This window comes from Balaenoptera musculus, chromosome 18 (genome assembly GCF_009873245.2).
Source record: "Balaenoptera musculus isolate JJ_BM4_2016_0621 chromosome 18, mBalMus1.pri.v3, whole genome shotgun sequence".
Lineage (NCBI taxonomy): Eukaryota > Metazoa > Chordata > Mammalia > Artiodactyla > Balaenopteridae > Balaenoptera > Balaenoptera musculus.
The window spans coordinates 9,752,703-9,772,100 of NC_045802.1; the positions used below are offsets into that span (position 1 = coordinate 9,752,703).

Genomic DNA, 19,398 nt, shown 5'->3' on the forward strand with positions numbered 1-19,398 from the left:
TGGGTCAAATGCATAGGTAGCTTGACTGACTAATGAAGAAACATGGAATTTAACAGACCTGTTTATATTTTCTAAAACTAATTGAAGAACACAGTTTTGGTCTTAACATTAGTTTAAAAACCCTGTCTTTCAGATTGCAAAACTTTAATGAAGTCTATCTTAAGAGCATCATATGTAGCAACAGTAGAATTCCCTGAAGCTGAAATGGTCCAGGACTCTTGAATGACCATCATCTCCCTTAATCTGGTGTCCAGAGTTAAATTCAGTGCAATACATTGGTAAGAAAATGCCAATTAACTGTGACCAAATAGGCCACTGGTCAACTAGAATGACATTTCAGAACATTATGAAATGTAAGTATGAAAACTCAACAAAACACAGAGGCTCCCTTTGGCTGTGAATCTGCAAAAGCTATTATATTCAGCTCTCATCAGCAGGGAAATACAGGCTCTCTTTCAGTCACTGGGCTGACTCTAGTGGTCCATGGGCATCTAACATGTCACTGAAACTGTATCTGCTGGCCCCACGGCAAGTGGTAATCTAGCCTTACATTCGGGAACAACTCCTCACCCACTTCTTTGCTTTAAAGAGGACTAAATATTATTTTCCATGCTTTATCCAACACCCCACTCTCAGTTTTTGAATAACACAAACAAGCTGACAACATGTAAGGACCATTTAATGTGTTTTCCTTTGGTTGGCTAACCTTTGGTAAGACATCAGGGCGGACTACATATTTTCACACTTTGGTGTCAGCAGCAGATTCTGCTCAGCTTACAGGACGGTGGGGAGACAGCGCCCAGAACAACTTTGAAAGAACCAGGTGAGGAAGGGACTCACTGAATCAGACTCGTTCCTTTTCAAAATATGCAATTATATATAAAATTGATATTTTACATATATACAGTAGAGATATACACACATATGTACATATGCTATACATACATTTATTTACAGTTAAGAATACGCTTCTTAGAAGCCTTTAAATAGCAAATTAGGCAATGCACAAGGAATAATCCATTTAATTTTAAGTAACATAGATAAATGTTCTGATTTTTAAAAATATTATATTAGTAGGGATGTAGCCGTCTCCAGGAAGGCTAGGAAAGTTCTCAGAAATTCTTGCATCTTCAACATTCCGACTTCTCAGTGCTTCCATTTATAAGCATTGTCAATCGGTTTCTCTCTCTCCCTTGCTTTCTCACGCGCACACTCTCTCCCACAAGTGTTTGCTTTCACTTCCTCTTCCCTGAGTTTGATGTCACACTGGGGAAAACTCAGATTTTAGTTTCTGGACCCTCAGCAATGAGGGGCTGAAAAGAGTTTCTAATCCTGGCAACTTCCGCTGCACACAGATGTCCAAAGCCTTTATTGTACCATTCTGGGGAGTGACCTCTGCGGGGACAAAAATCAGAAAGGAAGTGGGAAAGTCTTTTCCCAAATCACAACAATTTGTCACGGTCGACAGGGCTGTGCTTGTGCCCTGAATGTCAGCCCACCTGCATGACACTTGGGGCTGCTGCTCTGAGGCTCTGAGAACCTCATTCTGTCAACAGGGGCCTTGAAAATGCCTTTTTGGCCAAGTATTCGGTCTATCTTTCCAGTATTCACCGGGTGCTTTAAAATGACAGCGTCTCCTCAGGGGTGATTCAGACTTAATTCTAGAATTTACTGAGAAAACCCAGCTTATATCCACCCAGACCAAGAACTCAGCATCATGAATGCCTTGAAGGGGTTGGATTTAAGTTAGTTCCCTCTCAAAGGAGGGCAACTGGAGGGAGCTGCAAAAGGGACAGGCTGAGAAGAAACACAAGAGGACTCGTATTTACTGAGCACCTACTACATCCCGGGCTCTAGTGCTGGTGTTTGCCCCGTGCCCGAAGCACAGAAGTATAAGTGGGACAAAACGGAAAATAAAGGTGAGCAGAGGACTTTCTCCTGAAAGTCAGAATTTTAGCAAGGGCGGAAAGAGGAAAAGCGAGGGGGAGGCACACGTAATCTTCTAGAAAGCATGTTAATGGCAAGAGGAATAAAAGGACAGTGAAATAAGGGACCAGATGAGAAACAGGGCCCCAGCGAATGTGCGGTGAGCCTGCGCCCGCCGCCCCCAGGAGTCCGCTCACCTCAGGTCCACCCTGCAGATGTGCGTCAGCCTCGACTTGCCGGACCCACACGGCTCCATTAAGTACTGAGAGTCCATCACCACGGCCCGCACACCACCCATGAGCTGGGCTTCCTCGTGCTCCACGGAGAGGGACACCAGGGTGCACATTCCTTTGGGCAAATCAGTCTTCCAGGTCCTGCAGCAAAACAAACCCGCACGTCGGAATTAGGGCTGAGAGAGAAAGAAAACCCTGAGCACAGCGCTGAGGTTTACACTTATATTTTCTTGCTCAAATTCCAAGCCCAGTTACTTGGACTAAGCTAATGGTTTCCATAAGCGCATGTGAACTTTATACCGTGCAGTTGAAAGCAAGGGTCTCAGCCCTCTGACCCAGAGGTCAGAAACGGTCTTGCAGCTTTCAGAGCTGCTTTCGGAATCCCAAACTGAGGCTGCGGAGGCTCCCGCACATTACTGAAGGGCTGGTCTCACCGTTTGGGAATTAGGACTCGCCCATTCAAGTCTTTCACCAAATATTTATTGGGTGTGCCAAGCGCTGAGAAGCCACTGAAGACATAAAGGTCTACAGCCCAGGAGGAGAAACAGATCTACCAAGAGAACCCTAAAGCACCACGGCAAGTGCAGTGATATGGCTGTGCAAAGAGCGCTCTGAGATCATGTACAGGGGATGGCTTCCTGGAGGAGGTGGTGCTCAACTCAAGTCTGAAAGGATGCTTAGCTTGAAGAAAACTAGATACAGGCAGACTGCTAATTGCCTTCAAGTCCCTGAGTGGCTCTTGAGCAGGAGAAGAAATAAATACAGTTGATTTGCCTCCAGAAAGCAGAGATATGAAGGTATGTTTTTTTTAAATAATTAATTAATTAATTTATTTATTTATTTTGGGGTGTGTTGGGTCTTCGTTTCTGCGCGAGGGCTTTCTCTAGTTGTGGCGAGCGGGGGCCACTCTTCATAGTGGTGCATGGCCTCTCTTGTTGCGGAGCACAGGCTCCAGACGCGCAGGCTCAGTAGTTGTGGCTCGCAGGCCCAGTTGCTCCGCGGCATGTGGGATCCCCCAAGACCAGGGCCAGAACCCGTGTCCCCTGCACCGGCAGGCAGATTCTCAACCACTGTGCCACCAGGGAAGCCCTGAAGGTATGTTTTAATTTAGTGCAGACAAGAGCCGTCTCACAATGTGTACTCTTCAAAAATGGAATGGGCTATATGAGGGGTAGTGAGTTCACTGTTCCTGGAGCTATTCAAGCATGGGGGGCGGTGTACCACTTGGGAAAAGGTTGTAGATGGAAGTCAGGAATCATGAGAGCATCTCTGTAGCAACCATTTCTACCATAGGATGTAGGTTTGATTATTATAATCTTAGTTATTTACATTACAAGTCCTATCCCCTTGCTTAGTTGTCTCATCTCTAACTTCGTCCTGTCCTACCTCACCAGAAAGAGAAACTATTACCTAGAACTAGGGAATAAGCAAGCCCTACACAAATAGCTTAGCAACTTCTCCATGGGTGTGACCATTCTCTTTTCATGCATAAGGCTGTGATTAATAACAAAGACTGAAAGCTGTACAGATTTGTGGGGATAGGAGACCAGCCTCATGTGTGCTAGCCTAGACAAGGAGACGCTCTGAAAACAGGAAGTGCCTCAGCCCTGGACTCCTCTCCATACCTGTCACTTTCTACCTCTTGTATCATAATCACAAGGAATTCCTGCTGCAGGAAACACATCTGGTTCATTATTAATCCTCTTAGGTGCCGAGTTCTTCTCCCTCAGCCTCATGGTCCACCCACCTTCTTCTTCAAGTCTTGGATCAAATATCAACACAGTGAGACTCTGCTCTGACCACTATATTTGAAATTCCACCCCTTCCTATCATCCCCCTAAGATAAGTAATCCTATCCCCCTTGCTCATTATTTATTGACTCTATTCCTATCCCCCTTGCTTATTATTTATTGACTCTATCTCCCTAATAAAATATAAATCCCAAAAGAGCAGGGTTGTGGTCTGTTGTGCTCCCTGCAGTATCCCCGGAGCCTCCAACAGTGCCTGGCACGAGGCAGTGATGGAATGATACATGAGAAACAGCAGGCGGTGGCACTGCAGGATGAGTGGAAGGAGGGCGGTTCCATGCACGGACTCCGGCCCTCAGCCTCCTCTAAGGGAGTGAAGAGGCAGGCCATGGCATGGCTCCAACCCCCCGTGGCTGCCATCCTAGAGCGATTTGATCTTCTGCTTGCGAGAGTGAAGGTGTAAAGTTTAACTTCCACGAGATGAGTGATGTCCCAATCACTGTGGTAATAAGCCACCCTTACAACCGCCCACATTCTCCACCAGGGTCCCAAGCTTGCTAAGATAAACACATATACTTAGGGAAAAAAATGACCCTTAAAATTCAAGGTCCTGAGGACCAATTCCAAAGGCATAAATAGCCCATGTGAAAAGTAACCTTTAGTTTGCCATCAAGACTAGTTTAATAAAGAAACTATTTAAATTACACATTTGGGAATTTCACTAGTGATTCTTTTTATACTGCTAATATATGAGAAGAGACAGCATTCACCATCGGTTATCAATTTAAAAAAAAGGATGTATTGATTTAATTATATTTTATTTGGGTTTGTTAGAATCCTCAGTCCCTCTTCTTTCTGATTCAGTCCTGACTCACCAGCCCATGTACACAGCTCTGCTGTGCAACTTCCTATTGCTGGTTGAGCTTCCCCCTCCAAACCCAGAGAGCAGGGGTCCGGAACTCAACCCAAAAATCTATTAGAAGCAATATTTCGACAGTAGACACCAGTCTTGCAAGCCCTGTCAAGCCCTGAAACCTCTCTGGACATCCAAGTGTCTCAGCATAGCTGGACCTTCAGGGCTCTGTCTAGGTTTCCATGCCTGGTAATGAATTATGAGCAGCTGAAGTTATACAGAGGAATTTTGAAGTTACACACACTCCAGATTGAGAGTTACACCACTGAAGACTTGCTTTCCCAGGGGCAGAAAGGCCAAATCAGGAGAAAAGCCAGTCAGGTTCAGTTTGCATAATTTAGCAGAAAGTACAACTGGACAAACAACAGTTATTTTGGGGGACTCTGTTCCGAGGAAACGAACAATATTTATGGCTTAATAAACTGTATGCTCCATAATGAAAGGGGCCATAAGAGAACCCAGCAGAGCTGTGAATTGGGTGAAAGAAGCAGGAAGTCGGGCATAAAAACAGCAAAGTCAGTTTTCACTGAGAGAAATGAGGGCCGGCTGAGTGTTGCCAGTGGAGGCTGAACTTAGGTGGGAGACCTCTGAAATGCTTAAACCTGTGGCTCTTATCCGGCTTTTGGAGCAGAGCATCTTAAACCCCGGAGGCAGGCTTACCTGAGAACCAGGAAGTCTCTGGAAGGGTGAGGCGCCATGCTGTTCTGCACGTACTGATAGATTTCTGTTTGCTTGTCCAGCGTTTCCACCACCTTCCACTGCACGAAATCCTCATCCCACAGGTGGCGCTCCCTCAGCACGCGATTCAAAACCACCGAGGGGGGCGCTTCCACCTCCACAGAAGCCTTCCACAGCCTCAGTGGATGCCCGTCTCCCACCTTGGGAAAGATACCAGCACAGGCTGAAGAGGTTGCTGGTTCCAACACAACCTACCATCCTTCACTGGGCATTCAAAAAACATCACTGAGTACGTAACTTGAAAGAGTGACTCTGCATACCTCAGGTTTAGAATTTTTAAATGTTTATCCTTAAGCTGAAAAGAAGAATACTGATAATAAAAATGATAACCACCAACACACAGTGCTCCCTGTGTACCAGGCATTGTTCTGATTTTTAAACAGCCCTCCTCTGACAGTGGTCCTACTATTATGTCCATTATGCAAATAAGAAAACAAGAGGCACAGAGAGGCGAGTGACTCGCCCAACGTCACACAGCTACGGGACAGAGCCAGGCCTGGGCTCCAGCAGTCCGGCTCCACAGTCTGCAGTCTGATTATGTGCAAACAGACTCTAGAGTGGGTGGTTGACTGATTCGTGTGTGGTGAAGCCCTGGGAACAGAGTAGCCATTTTAAAAGCAAAACAAATCCCTGGTTGTAAGACTTGGCTCTTAGGGGGTAATTTTTTCCAAGACCTGAGATTACCTTTTTGAAAGCAAGATCTGTGTTGTCTGTGTTGGAGCACGTGACCCATCCTTTGAACTTCTCCTTGGCTTCCTTCTGGAGGCCCTGGATGAGATGCTCCAGGTACGTGTGGAAAGTGGCCCCGCTCTCCTCCATCTGGGCCCCCAGGTCTTCCAGAGTTGGGGGATGCACCTCAGCCTCCATATGTGAGCTGTGAGACTGGGCCACCATCTCAAGCGGGACCTGAACCGATGGACGCACAGAGGAGCAACACACTGAGCTACAGAAGTGCGGAGACTGACAGAGAAAGCAAAGTAGCATCGCCAAAGACCACGGTACGGGCGATGGGCTGAGTGCCGTGGGGCAAGAGATGTTTGTCTGAGGCCAGCGAAGGGGTCGGGGGTGGGCTTCCTCAAGTCAGGAAACCCAAGTCTGGCTGAGGCTATATTTATTATTCAAAACACTGCCGTGACTTCCCATTCATTCTTTCCATTTTCCTTTGATTTTACTTATTATATACATTTTTATTCAGTTTGGCAAAACTTGGGCTCAGGAAACTTAAAGTGCGCAGACTTAAGGGGAACGTCAAGCATGGCTTAGAGGCAGCTTTAACTTTGTGGCACACTTTTCCCTTTTACAAATGACAACTTTGCCCCAACAAGTATGCCGGAAGTCTAGTTCACTTAATCCTTTAGCGTATCTGTAGCTGTATTCATAAGCTGTCACTGATTCTGAGTTCACAGTGATTGTTCAGTATCACACATTCACACACACACACACACACACACACTGAATCTAATCAAGTCCCGAGGTTACATCAAATATACCATACTTGGCTGGCTGGCCTGGGACCTGGCACCTGAAGTTGATGCAACTGTTTTCATAAAAACCATCATCATGGTAAACCCAAGTGTCTTTAGCTGTCAAAGCCTCAACTATTCAATATATAAGCTCACTCCTCACATTTCTAGGAGGCAAAGACCAGACCTATCGAGTGCACCATTGTCATTATAAAATCAGGAAAAACCAGAAATAAGCCATAAATGCAGCAACCACTCCAAGCGTCTTATCGAGTTCCAAGAGCTATAAGGAAGGCAGTTGGAGCCTTTCACTCACCTCAAAAAGCCTGTCGCATTCCATGATCATGTGGGCCAGCCCCTGAGCTGCGGCCAGATTCTCACTGAGGTCTTTTTGATCTGGCTTCCCGGAGGCATATTTCTTCTGGCTAACTCTGTAATTGAAGGGGAGAGTCCTCAGCGGATCCCAAACGCAAGAGCTTTTCACAGTACAGAGCACATTGCTTTGTCATGTCTTCATGCCCAGATGCCACCCAGATCCCATACTTTCTCATTTCCAAATAAAAACAGTGACTACACATCTTAGATATCCTGAGTCATGCTAAGAGTCTGACAGTTCATAATGGAAAACCTTGGAAAAATACACGGGCAGGAATAACTGTTGGGGGAGAAATTAATCTATTTTTCCCAAGTTTGAAACTACTTCACTGCAAGCTGCCGTGCTTGGGCCTTAAATCTAGCCTTTTAAAATTGAAGATTGTAAAATACTACTTTGTGTACTTTTCCCCTCCTTCCCACTAACACACACAAAACAAAACAAAACAAAACTCCAGGCTTTCGGGATCACAAAGGACACTGTGCTGCTTTGATAATTCCCTGATGCTGAGCCACACAAATTATGTTCCTCCAAACATTTTCTGATTATGAATGAAGTGCTGACAAATCCCCAACTTGAAATACAGCGGGAGTGTTTTTAAGTAGCCATGGGGAATACCTGGTTTAGGATTAGGGTTCTTGCTGAGGAAAACCCACCTGGGGGAGCTTTCCTTCTTCAGTAAATTCAGATGGAAGAGGGAGGGGGCCAGACACACAGCCAGGTTCATGGGCGTCATCTGATTCTCCTCCACCGCGTGGACCACGTCGTTGAGGAAGCACAGCAGCGTCTGCAGCACCTCCCTGCTCTCATCGGCCAGCAGCAGGACGGCCGCCTGCACTGCCTGCAACTGCTGCTCTTTGGGGACGTCTGCAGAAAACGCGGTGCCGGGAGTTAGAGGGACAGCCGCAGAAGGAGCCAGCGGGAGAGGGGGAGCGAGCGCTCCCTTCCTGCGAGCACGCTCAGGGTCACTGTCGGCATCAACAGTGACATGACAACGGCTAAGGGCGCGGAGCTGCCCCAGGTGGTGAGAAGCTTGACGAGCTGCCGTTGGAAGGAACCCCACAGTCTCACTCCAGAACCCATAGTCTTAACAGCGAGGCTGGACTTGGCAAGGAACACCCTGCGCTGGCTTTTCATACTCTTGGAGCAATCTGCCTCCTCACCTACCTGTCTCAAACCTCTTGCCCATCCTCCCTCCCACCCCACCTCCAGCTTGTGAAGCATCCCTCAGGACGCCCAGGGCTTGGGGAAGAGGGACCAGGCTCCTCCCTCTCGGGCCCATCCCCCATCTGGGTGGTCCCTGGGGTGGTGGGCGCTGGTCAGCAGGCTTGAAAGGGAGTTGGCCTGAACAGTATGAGGTAACTAAAAGGAAAAAGTATAGGAAAATGGGTGCTCCGTGCTGCATTCTGCTGCCCCCTGGCTGTGTTTGTTAATGATTTTTGAGGCCTGACTCACCACCCTTATTCCTCTCACTCTGAAAGACACCGTCAGGAGCTCACGTGGGCTAACACGGTTGTCTTTCTTACAATACCAGGTTCTAGAGCAGGTCTCTGCAGCAGGTGTCTGTGCTCCAAAGGGGGTGTGGGAAAAAACTATTGGAACTTCCAATGGTGTTTGTTTTCTCTCATGCTTTAAAAATACTGATGGGATGTGTCTTATGATATGCACAGTATATTATATCACGATATATTTATATTATTAAGAATATGTAGATACCCGGAAGATGGCGGAAGAGTAAGACGCGGAGATCACCTTCCTTCCCACAGATACAGTAGAAATACATCTACACGTGGAACTGCTCCTACAGAACACCCACTGAACGCTGGCAGAAAACGTCAGACCTCCCAAAAGGCAAGAAACTCCCCCCGTACTTGGGTAGGGCAAAAGAAAAAAGAAATAACAGAGACAAAAGAATAGGGACGGCACCTGCACCAGTGGGAGGGAGCTGTGAAGAAGGAAAGATTTCCACACACTAGGAAGCCCCTTCGCGGGCAGAGACTGCGGGTGGCAGACGGGGGAAGCTTCGGAGCCACGGAGGAGAGCGCAGCCACAGGGGTGCGGAGGGCAAAGCGGAGAGATTCCCGCACGGAGGATCAGTGCCGACCATCACTCACCAGCCTGAGAGGCTTGTCTGCTCACCCGCCGGGGCGGGCGGGGCTGGGAGCTGAGGCTCGGGCTTCGGTTGGATCGCAGGGAGAGGACTGGGGTTGGCGGCGTGAACACAGCCTGAAGGGGTTAGCGCACCACAGCTGGCTGGGAGGGAGACCGGGAAAAAGTCTGCAGCTGCCGAAAAGGCAAGAGACTTTTTCTTGCCTCTTTGTTTCACGGCGCGCAAGGAGAGGGGATTCAGAGCGCCGCCGAAACGAACTCCAGAGACTGGCGCGAGCCGCGGCTATCAGCACGGACCCCAGAGACGGGCGTGAGACGCTGGGGCTGCTGCTGCCGCCTTCAAAAATCCTGTGTGTGAGCACAGGTCACTCTCCACACCGCTCCTCGGGGAGCCGGTGCAGCTGCCACTGCCAGGGTCCCGTGATCCGGGGACAACTTCCCCGGGAGAACGCACTGCGCGCCTCAGGCTGGTGCAACGTCACGCCGGCCTCTGACGCCGCAGGCTCGCCCCGCCTCCTCTGTACCCCTCCCTCCCCGCGGCCTGGGTGAGCCAGAGCCCCCGAAGCAGCTGCTCCTTTAACCCCGTCCTGTCTGGGCGGGGAACAGATGCCCTCAGGCGACCTACACGCAGAGGCGGGTCCAAATCCAAAGCTGATCCCCAGGAGCTGTGCGAACAAAGAAGAGAAGGGGAAATCTCTCCCAGCAGCCTCAGAAGCAGCGGATTAAAACTCCACAAACAACTTGATGTGCCTGCATCTGTTGAATACCTGAATAGACAACGAATCATCCCAAATTCAGGAGGTGGACTTTGGGAGCAGGATATATTAATTTTTCCCCTTTTCCTTTTTTTGTGAGTGTATATGTATATGCTTCTGGGTGAGATTTTGTCTATATAGCTTTGCTTTATAATAGCTTTATTTTACTTCACTATATTATAGCCTCATTCTTTCTTTCTTTCTATTTTTTCTCCCTTTTACTCTGAGCCGTGTGGACGAAAGGCTCTTGGTGCTCCAGCCAGGCATCAGGGCCGTACCTCTGAGGTGGGAGAGCCAACTTCAGGACACTGGTCCACAAGAGACCTCCCAGCTCCACGTAATACCAAACGGCAAAAATCTCTCAGAGATCTCCATCTCAACATCAAGACCCAGCTTCACTCAACGACCAGCAAGCTACAGTGCTGGACACCCTATGCCAAACAACTAGCAAGACAGGAACACAGCCCCATCCATTAGCAGAGAGGCTGCCTAAAATCATAATAAGGCCACAGACACCCCAAAATACACCACCAGATGTGGACGTGCCCACCAGAAAGACAAGATCCAGCCTCATCCACCAGAACTCAGGCACTAGTTCCCTCCACCAGGAAGCCTACACAACCCACTGAACCAACCTTAGCCACTGGGGACAGATACCAAAAACAACGGGAACTACGAACCTGCAGCCTGTGAAAAGGAGACCCCAAACACAGTAAGATAAGCAAAATGAGACGACAGAAAAACACACAGCAGATGAAGGAGCAGGGTCAAAACACACCAGACTTAACAAATGAAGAGGAAATAGGTAGTCTACCTGAAAAAGAATTCAGAATAATGATAGTAAGGATGATCCAAAATCTGGGAAATAGAATAGACAAAATGCAAGAAACATTTAACAAGGACGTAGAAGAACTAAAGAGGAACCAAGCAATGATGAAAAACACAATAAATGAAATTAAAAATACTCTAGATGGGATCAATAGCAGAATAACTGAGGCAGAAGAAAGGATAAGTGACCTGGAAGATAAAATGGTGGAAATAACTACTGCAGAGCAGGATAAAGAAAAAAGAATGAAAAGAACTGAGGACAGTCTCAGAGATCTCTGGGACAATATTAAATGCACCAACATTCGAATTATAGGGGTCCCAGAAGAAGAAGAGAAAAAGAAAGGGACTGAGAAAATATTTGAAGAGATTATAGTTGAAAACTTCCCTAATATGGGAAAGGAAATAGTTAATCAAGTCCTGGAAGCACAGAGAGTCCCATACAGGATAAACCCAAGGAGAAACACGCCAAGACACATACTAATCAAACTGTCAAAAATTAAATATAAGGAAAACATATTAAAGGCAGCAAGGGAAAAACAACAAATAACACACAAGGGAATCCCCATAAGGTTAACATCTGATCTTTCAGCAGAAACTCTGCAAGCCAGAAGGGAGTGGCAGGATATACTTAAAGTGATGAAGGAGAAAAACCTACAACCAAGATTACTCTACCCAGCAAGGATCTCATTCAGATGTGATGGAGAAATTAAAACCTTTACAGACAAGCAAAAGCTGAGAGAGTTCAACACCACCAAACCAGCTTTACAACAAATGCTAAAGGAACTTCTCTAGGCAAGAAACACAAAAGAAGGAAAACACCTACAATAACAAACCCAAAACATTTAAGAAAATGGGAATAGGAACATACATATCGATAATTACCTTGAATGTAAATGGATTAAATGCTCCCACCAAAAGACACAGGCTGGCTGAATGGATACAAAAACAAGACCCATATATATGCTGTCTACAAGAGACCCACTTCAGACCTAGAGACACATACAGACTGAAAGTGAGGGGATGGAAAAAGATATTCCATGCAAATGGAAATCAAAAGAAAGCTGGAGTAGCAATTCTCATATCAGACAAAATAGACTTTAAAATAAAGACTGGGCTTCCCTGGTGGCGCAGTGGTTGAGAATCTGCCTGCCAATGCAGGGGACACGGGTTCGAGCCCTGGTCTGGGAGGATCCCACATGCCGCGGAGCAACTGGGCCCGTGAGCCACAACTACTGAGCCTGCGCGTCTGGAGCCTGTGCTCCGCAACGGGAGAGGCCACGACAGTGAGAGGCCCGCGCACCGCGATGAAGAGTGGCCCCCGCTTGCCGCAACTGGAGAAAGCCCTCGCGCGGAAACGAAGACCCAACACAGCCAAAAATAAATAAATTAATTAATTAAATTTAAAAAAAAAAAAAAAAGTAAAAAGAATCACTCTCACAGAAAACAAAAAAAAAAAAAAAAAAAAAAAAAATAAAGACTATTACGAGACACAAAGAAGGACACTATATAATGATCAAGGGATCGATCCAAGAGGAAGGTATAACAATTGTAAATATTTATGCACCCAACATAGGAGCACCTCAATACATAAGGCAAATACTAACAGCCATAAAAGGGGAAATCGACAGCAACACAATCATAGTAGGGGACTTTAACACCCCACTTTCACCAATGGACACATCATCCAAAATGATAATACATAAGGAAACACAAGCTTTAAATGATACATTAAACAAGATGGACTTAATTGATATTTATAGGACATTCCACCCCAAAACAACAGAATACACATTTTTCTCAAGTGCTCATGGAACATTCTCCAGGATAGATAATATCTTGGGTCACAAATCAAGCCTTGGTAAATTTAAGAAAGTTGAAATCATATCAAGTATCTTTTCCGACCACAACGCTATGAGACTAGATATCAATTACAGGAAAAGATCTGTAAAAAATACAAACACATGGAGGCTACACAATACACTACTTAATAACGAAGTGATCACTGAAGAAATCAAAGGGGAAATCAAAAAATACCTAGAAACAAATGACAATGGAGATACGACGACCCAAAACCTATGGGACGCAGCAAAAGCAGTGCTAAGAGGGAAGTTTACAGCAATACAAGCCTACCTCAAGAAACAGGAAACATCTCGAATAAACAACCTAACCTTGCACCTAAAGCAATTAGAGAAAGAACAAAAAAACCCCAAAGCCAGCAGAAGGAAAGAAATCATAAAGATTAGGTCAGAAATAAATGAAAAAGAAATGAAGGAAACAATAGCAAAAATCAATGAAACTAAAAGCTGGTTCTTTGAGAAGATAAACAAAATTGACAAACCATTAGCGAGACTCATCAAGAGAAAAAGGGAGAAGACTCAAATCAATAGAATTAGAAATGAAAAAGGAGAAGTAACCACTGACACTGCAGAAATACAAAAGATCATGAGAGATTACTACAAGCAACTCTATGCCAATAAAATGGACAACCTGGAAGAAATGGACAGATTCTTAGAAATGCACAAACTGCTGAGACTGAACCAGGAAGAAATAGAAAATATGAACAGACCAATCACAAGCACTGAAATTGAAACTGTGATTAAAAACCTTCCAACAAACAAAAGCCCAGGACCAGATGGCTTCACAGGCGAATTCTATCAAACATTTAGAGAAGAGCTAACACCTATCCTTCTCAAACTCTTCCAAAATATTGCAGAGGGAGGAACACTCCCAAACTCATTCTACGATGCCACCATCACCCTGATACCAAAACCAGACAAAGATGTCACAAAGAAAGAAAACAACAGGCCAATATCACTGACGAACATAGATGCAAAAATCCTCAACAAAATACTAGCAAACAGAATCCAACAGCACATTCAAAGGATCATACACCATGATCAAGTGGGGTTTATCCCAGGAATGCAAGGATTCTTCAACATACGCAAATCAATCAATGTGATACACCATATTAACAAATTGAAGGAGAAAAACCATATGATCATCTCAATAGATGCAGAGAAAGCTTTCGACAAAATTCAACACCCATTTATGATAAAAGCCCTGCAGAAAGTAGGCATAGAGGGAACTTTCCTCAACATAATAAAGGCCATATATGACAAACCCACAGCCAACATTGAAAAACTGAAACCATTTCCACTAAGATCAGGAACAAGACAAGGTTGCCCACTCTCACCACTATTATTCAACATAGTTTTGGAAGTGTTAGCCACAGCAATCAGAGAAGACAAAGAAATAAAAGGAATCCAAATCGGAAAAGAAGAAGTAAAGCTGTCACTATCTGCAGATGACATGATACTATACATAGAGAATCCTAAAGATGCTACCAGAAAACTCCTGGAGCTAATCAATGAATTTGGTAAAGTAGCAGGATACAAAATTAATGCACAGAAATCTCTTGCATTTCTATACACTAATGACGAAAAATCTGAAAGTGAAATTAAGAAAACACTCCCGTTTACCCTTGCAACAAAAAGAATAAAATACCTAGGAATAAACCTACCTAAGGAGACAAAAGACCTGTATGCAGAAAATTATAAGACACTGATGAAAGAAATTAAAGATGATACAAATAGATGGAGAGATATACCATGTTCCTGGATTGGAAGAACCAACATTGTGAAAATGACTCTACTACCCAAAGCAATCTACAGATTCAATGCAATCCCTATCAAACTACCACTGGCATTTTTCACAGAACTAGAACAAAAAATTTCACAATTTGTATGGAAACACAAAAGACCCCGAATAGCCAAAGCAATCTTGAGAACGAAAAATGGAGCTGGGGGAATCAGGCTCCCTGACTTCAGATTATATTACAAAGCTTCAGTAATCAAGACAGTTTGGTACTGGCACAAAAACAGAAATATAGATCAATGGAACAGGATAGAAAGCCCAGAGATAAACTCACACACATATGGTCACCTTATCTTTGATAAAGGAGGCAAGCATATACAGTGGAGAAAAGACAGCCTCTTCAATAAGTGGTGCTGGGAAAATTGGACAGGTACATGTAAAAGTATGAAATTAGAACACTCCCTGACACCATGCACAAAAATAAACTCAAAATGGATTAAAGACCTAAGTGTAAGGGCAGACACTATCAAACTCTTAGAGGAAAACATAGGCAGAACACTCTATGACATACATCACAGCAAGATTCTTTTTGACCCAGCTCCCAGAGAAATGGAAATAAGAACACAAACAAATGGGACCTAATGAAACTTAAAAGCTTTTGCACAGCAAAGGAAACCATAAACAAGACCAAAAGACAACCCTCAGAATGGGAGAAAATATTTGCAAATGAAGCAACTGACAAAGGATTAATCTCCAAGATTTACAAGCAGCTCATGCAGCTCAATAACAAAAAAACGAACAACCCAATCCAAAAATGGGCAGAAGACCTAAATAGACATTTCTCCAAAGAAGATATACAGATGGCCTACAGACACATGAAAGAATGCTCAACATCATTAATCATTAGAGAAATGCAAATCAAAACTACAATGAGATATCATCTCACACCGGTCAGAATGGCCATCATCAAAAAATCTAGAAACAATAAATGCTGGAGAGGGTGTGGAGGAAAGGGAACACTCTTGCACTGTTGGTGGGAATGTAAATTGATACAGCCACTATGGAGAACAGTATGGAGGTTCCTTAAAAAACTACAAATAGAACTACCATACGACCCAGCAATCCCACTACTGGGCATATACCCTGAGAAAACCATAGTTCAAAAAGAGTCATGTACCAAAATGTTCATTGCAGCTCTATTTACAATAGCCAGGACATGGAAGCAACCTAAATGTCCATTGACAGATGAATGGATAAAGAAGATGTGGCACATATATACAATGGAATATTACTCAGCCATAAAAAGAAATGAAATGGAGGTATTTGTAATGAGGTGGATGGAGTTAGAGTCTGTCATACAGAGTGAAGTAAGTCAGAAAGAGAAAAACAAATACAGTATGCTAACACATATATATGGAATCTAAGGAAAAAAAAAAAAAAAGGCCATGAAGAACCTAGTGGCAAGACGGGAATAAAGACACAGACCTACTAGAGAATGGACTTGAGAATATGAGGAGGGGGTGGGGTGAGATGTGACAGGGTAAGAGAGTGTCATGGACATATATACACTACCAAATGTAAAATAGATAACTAGTGGGAAGCAGCCGCATAGCACAGGGAGATCAGCTCGGTGCTTTGTGACCACCTAGAGGGTGGGATGGGGAGGGTGGGAGGGAGGGAGATGCAAGAGGGAAGAGAAATGGGAACATATTGTATATGTATAACTGATTCACTTTGTTATAAAGCAGAAGCTAACACACCATTGTAAGGCAATTATACTTCAATAAAGATGTTAAAAAAAAAAAAAAAAGAATATGTAAGTGTACATGCTCAGATAGTTTCTACTGGTCGGGGCACCTGACAAAAAAAAATTTGGAGCCCGCTGCTCCGGGGGGGCTGTGTGTGCCTTCTGCCCAGGTCCTGCCCGTCTCCATCATCGACTCTCCTGGGGCGGGGCACACTGCGGGCCCCAGTCAACCGGCAAGTGCAAGTTTCTGGAAGAGCCTGACCATGGGTTGGACATTCTGGAACCCACCCCCACCCCCACCACGTCCACTGTGAACTGGCACAAGACAGACCTGGGTTTGATAGAGGAGAGCCATTGTGTTCACATTATACAGAAACCTTTTTCCTTTTTCTTGCTTGTGCTGAAGCAGAAGCAGATACTCCTAATGACCTCAGGCTTGTCATTGAAGTGTTACAAATTCAGCTGGAGCCCTTGAACTGCCTTTAAATAAGCTGCTTTAGGTAAGATGTCCAGTGCATGCATTGTTTAGCTTTAGGTTGCCAACCTTCTCTTCTGTGCCAAAATTTTTGAAGAGTCATCTGTCGTGGCTACATGTTGTCCCAGCTTCCTTCTACTCACTCATTTCTTTATCCCTCAGAAAACATCTTCTGTCATTATTTTCTACTAAAGGTGCCTGCAAAGGTCAGCTATTAATCCCTAAATTCAGCCTTTGTATCGGATCCTATCCTCTTTGACCTTTTTTGTGGCACAGGCACTCCTGTGGTTCCTGCCTCTTTCCTGGCTCTCAGAAGACTGTTCTAGATCTGGATTTCTAGGTGCTGATAACTTGCGTCCACGCAGATGGCTAGCAGCACTTCAGACTCCACGTCCAGGCTCCTCCCTGCCCCCAGATCAGCTCCCCTCCCCCTTTTCCTTTCTGAATGCTCTTTAAAACTAGGGTCGTCTTTGATCCCTCCATCCTTCTCTCTCCTGTAGACCGTGGGCTTCACATGCGTTCATTATCCATCCAACACTCTAATTAATCATTTGATGGAAGTCCAAGAAGTAACAGAGCTACAGTTGGACCTGCTCTGGAGAACGGAGGAGGAACTGTCCCCCTCTCTTCTCCACAGCCCTTTGGAAACTTTGACCCCAGAGTCTATCCCTAGAACATCTTTATTTCCAGTCCTGCTGTTGGAGGTCCCCACAGGTAACCCAGAGCTTCAATTAATGTGCTGGCTCCCTAACCCTCCATTCTCATCCTGTCCAGTACCTCTCGTTCACCACTTCCAGATTCATGGGTCAAATAAGCAGTTCTGATGGCCGTGCACCCTGTGGCACAAGCCTGGCTGCCTATGAAATACCTACTCTCTCCTTCTTTCTCTGTAAGAAAACCCACGTTCTGTTCAGGTCTGGGCTGTAATGTGCTCAGGGAAGTTGGGCCCTTCCCTCAAAACCAGGGGATAACCACGTTGGCCTAGACCAAAAATGGTAATCCCATTCCTCTTCCCAGTGATTGATTTAGGGGAGAAAAGTGTAAAATTTCTTGTCTATGGGACCAAGATAAATGCTAGGTAGGCATTTCTGTAAATTTATCTCCCTGATAAAAAGAGACATATGCCCAAGGAGAACCCTTCTGACTGCCTCTTGCCTTTGGATGTGATTTTGGGAAGACATGATAAAGATAAGTGGTGGCAGTCATATTGTGACCTTAAGGGGATGACAAGAGACGCTGACCTCAGCCATGGTGTCACTGAATTAACCAACTCTGGAATTATTTAACTCCAGATTTCTTGTCTTGTGCGATTATATAATGTCTTTATTATTTAAACCACTGCTTGTTGGATTTTTGGTTCTGTGTTTACAGCTGAGAGCACCGTAACTGGTAGCTCCCTCAACACCACCCAAGGGGTCCCCGCAGTGATTAATGAATCAAATATGAACTCTTTGCTCTAATATTCAGTGCCCTTCCTGGGTACGGCCCCAGTCTAATTTTTGGAGTCATTTGATGCTGCACTGGACAGTTACCCTTCCTTGCAAGCCAGACAGAACTCCTGTAATCTCCTGACACATGTGCTATTTACTTCACTCAGCATATGTTCCTCACGTGTCTCAACCTTCAGTTGTCACTTCTCCACCAAGTCCTTATTCTTCATCTCAACCCCCTTGGGTGCTCTTTGTAACATTATCATGGGATTTCTACAGTCTTGCTGTTTTGCAGTTATTTATGTACATGTCTCGTCTCCCTCAACTGTAAGATGCTTAAGAGCAGAGTTAAGTCTTACCCATCCATATGCTCTGCAGTGCTCCGCATGGTGCCCTGAACATAAGCAGAACTCAGTAAATGTTTGCTCAGCTAAAATAAGCCCTGCTTTGGTCTGTTTTATTTTGCTTGTGAGTCTCACAAAGGGCTAAAAGCATTTATCTCTTGGAAATAATCTGACTTTAACCTTAGACTAGTGTCAACCATAACCTGAGAACTGATTAAATGTAAAGACTCATATATGCTACTTCCAAACCATAAGGGAGGTTTAACTGAAGAATGCAGCTCAACCTCTTACAGCAGAAACATCATGAATTCCCTGTATTTAGCCTCCAGCAACATGTATCACTAGTTTAACTTAACCTATTCACTTTGACAAAATAATATTTATTTAGAGGGTCACCACTTTATCCTGTTTTTACAAATGGTACTTGTTATAATCCTTTTCGAATTTGCAATATTATAAACTCCTGAAACACATTTAGTACAGAATTCTCAAGAGCAAGAATCTTCTTCGAGTTGGATCAATTCCATGTCAAGGTCCACTTCATGTATATGTTGCTAAAAACTCAAAAGTCCACAGGGCAAGTGTTTTTTTCCTAAAGAATTGAGACTTGGACCATTAAATACTTACAGCTGACTGTTGAACAACACGGTTTGACCTGTACGGGTTCACTTAACAGGCAATTTTTTTGTTTTTTTTTCAATAAATACACAGTTGGCTCTCCC

General features: G+C 44.7%; 1 protein-coding gene and 2 long non-coding RNA genes across 10 annotated transcripts in view; 2 read left to right on the forward strand and 1 right to left on the reverse strand.

Annotated features, from left to right (window-relative positions):
* The window catches only part of LOC118884438, a 65,881-nt gene that overhangs the window by 43,526 nt on the left and 2,957 nt on the right, over positions 1-19,398 (forward strand). For 2 of the 4 annotated variants that reach the window (XR_005017276.1, XR_005017279.1), the window contains 2 exons: positions 134-278; positions 16,834-16,927. This is a non-coding gene — a long non-coding RNA (uncharacterized LOC118884438). The remainder of the gene's footprint in view (positions 1-133; positions 279-16,833; positions 16,928-19,398) is intronic. The other 2 variants (XR_005017277.1, XR_005017278.1) reach the window with 2 other exon arrangements.
* STARD13 (StAR related lipid transfer domain containing 13) overlaps positions 928-19,398 on the reverse strand; it is a 227,928-nt gene continuing 209,457 nt past the window's right edge. For all 5 annotated transcript variants that reach the window (XM_036832085.1, XM_036832084.1, XM_036832087.1 and 2 more), the window contains 6 exons: positions 8,051-8,261; positions 7,338-7,452; positions 6,243-6,464; positions 5,481-5,698; positions 2,124-2,300; positions 928-1,395 (listed from right to left, as the gene is read on the reverse strand). In XM_036832085.1, coding sequence (XP_036687980.1) covers positions 1,278-1,395; positions 2,124-2,300; positions 5,481-5,698; positions 6,243-6,464; positions 7,338-7,452; positions 8,051-8,261 — 1,061 coding nt within the window. In that variant the 3' untranslated portion in view covers positions 928-1,277. The remainder of the gene's footprint in view (positions 1,396-2,123; positions 2,301-5,480; positions 5,699-6,242; positions 6,465-7,337; positions 7,453-8,050; positions 8,262-19,398) is intronic.
* Positions 2,310-4,691, forward strand: LOC118884439. Its single transcript, XR_005017280.1, has 2 exons — positions 2,310-2,956; positions 3,255-4,691. It is a non-coding gene; the product is annotated as an uncharacterized LOC118884439 (long non-coding RNA).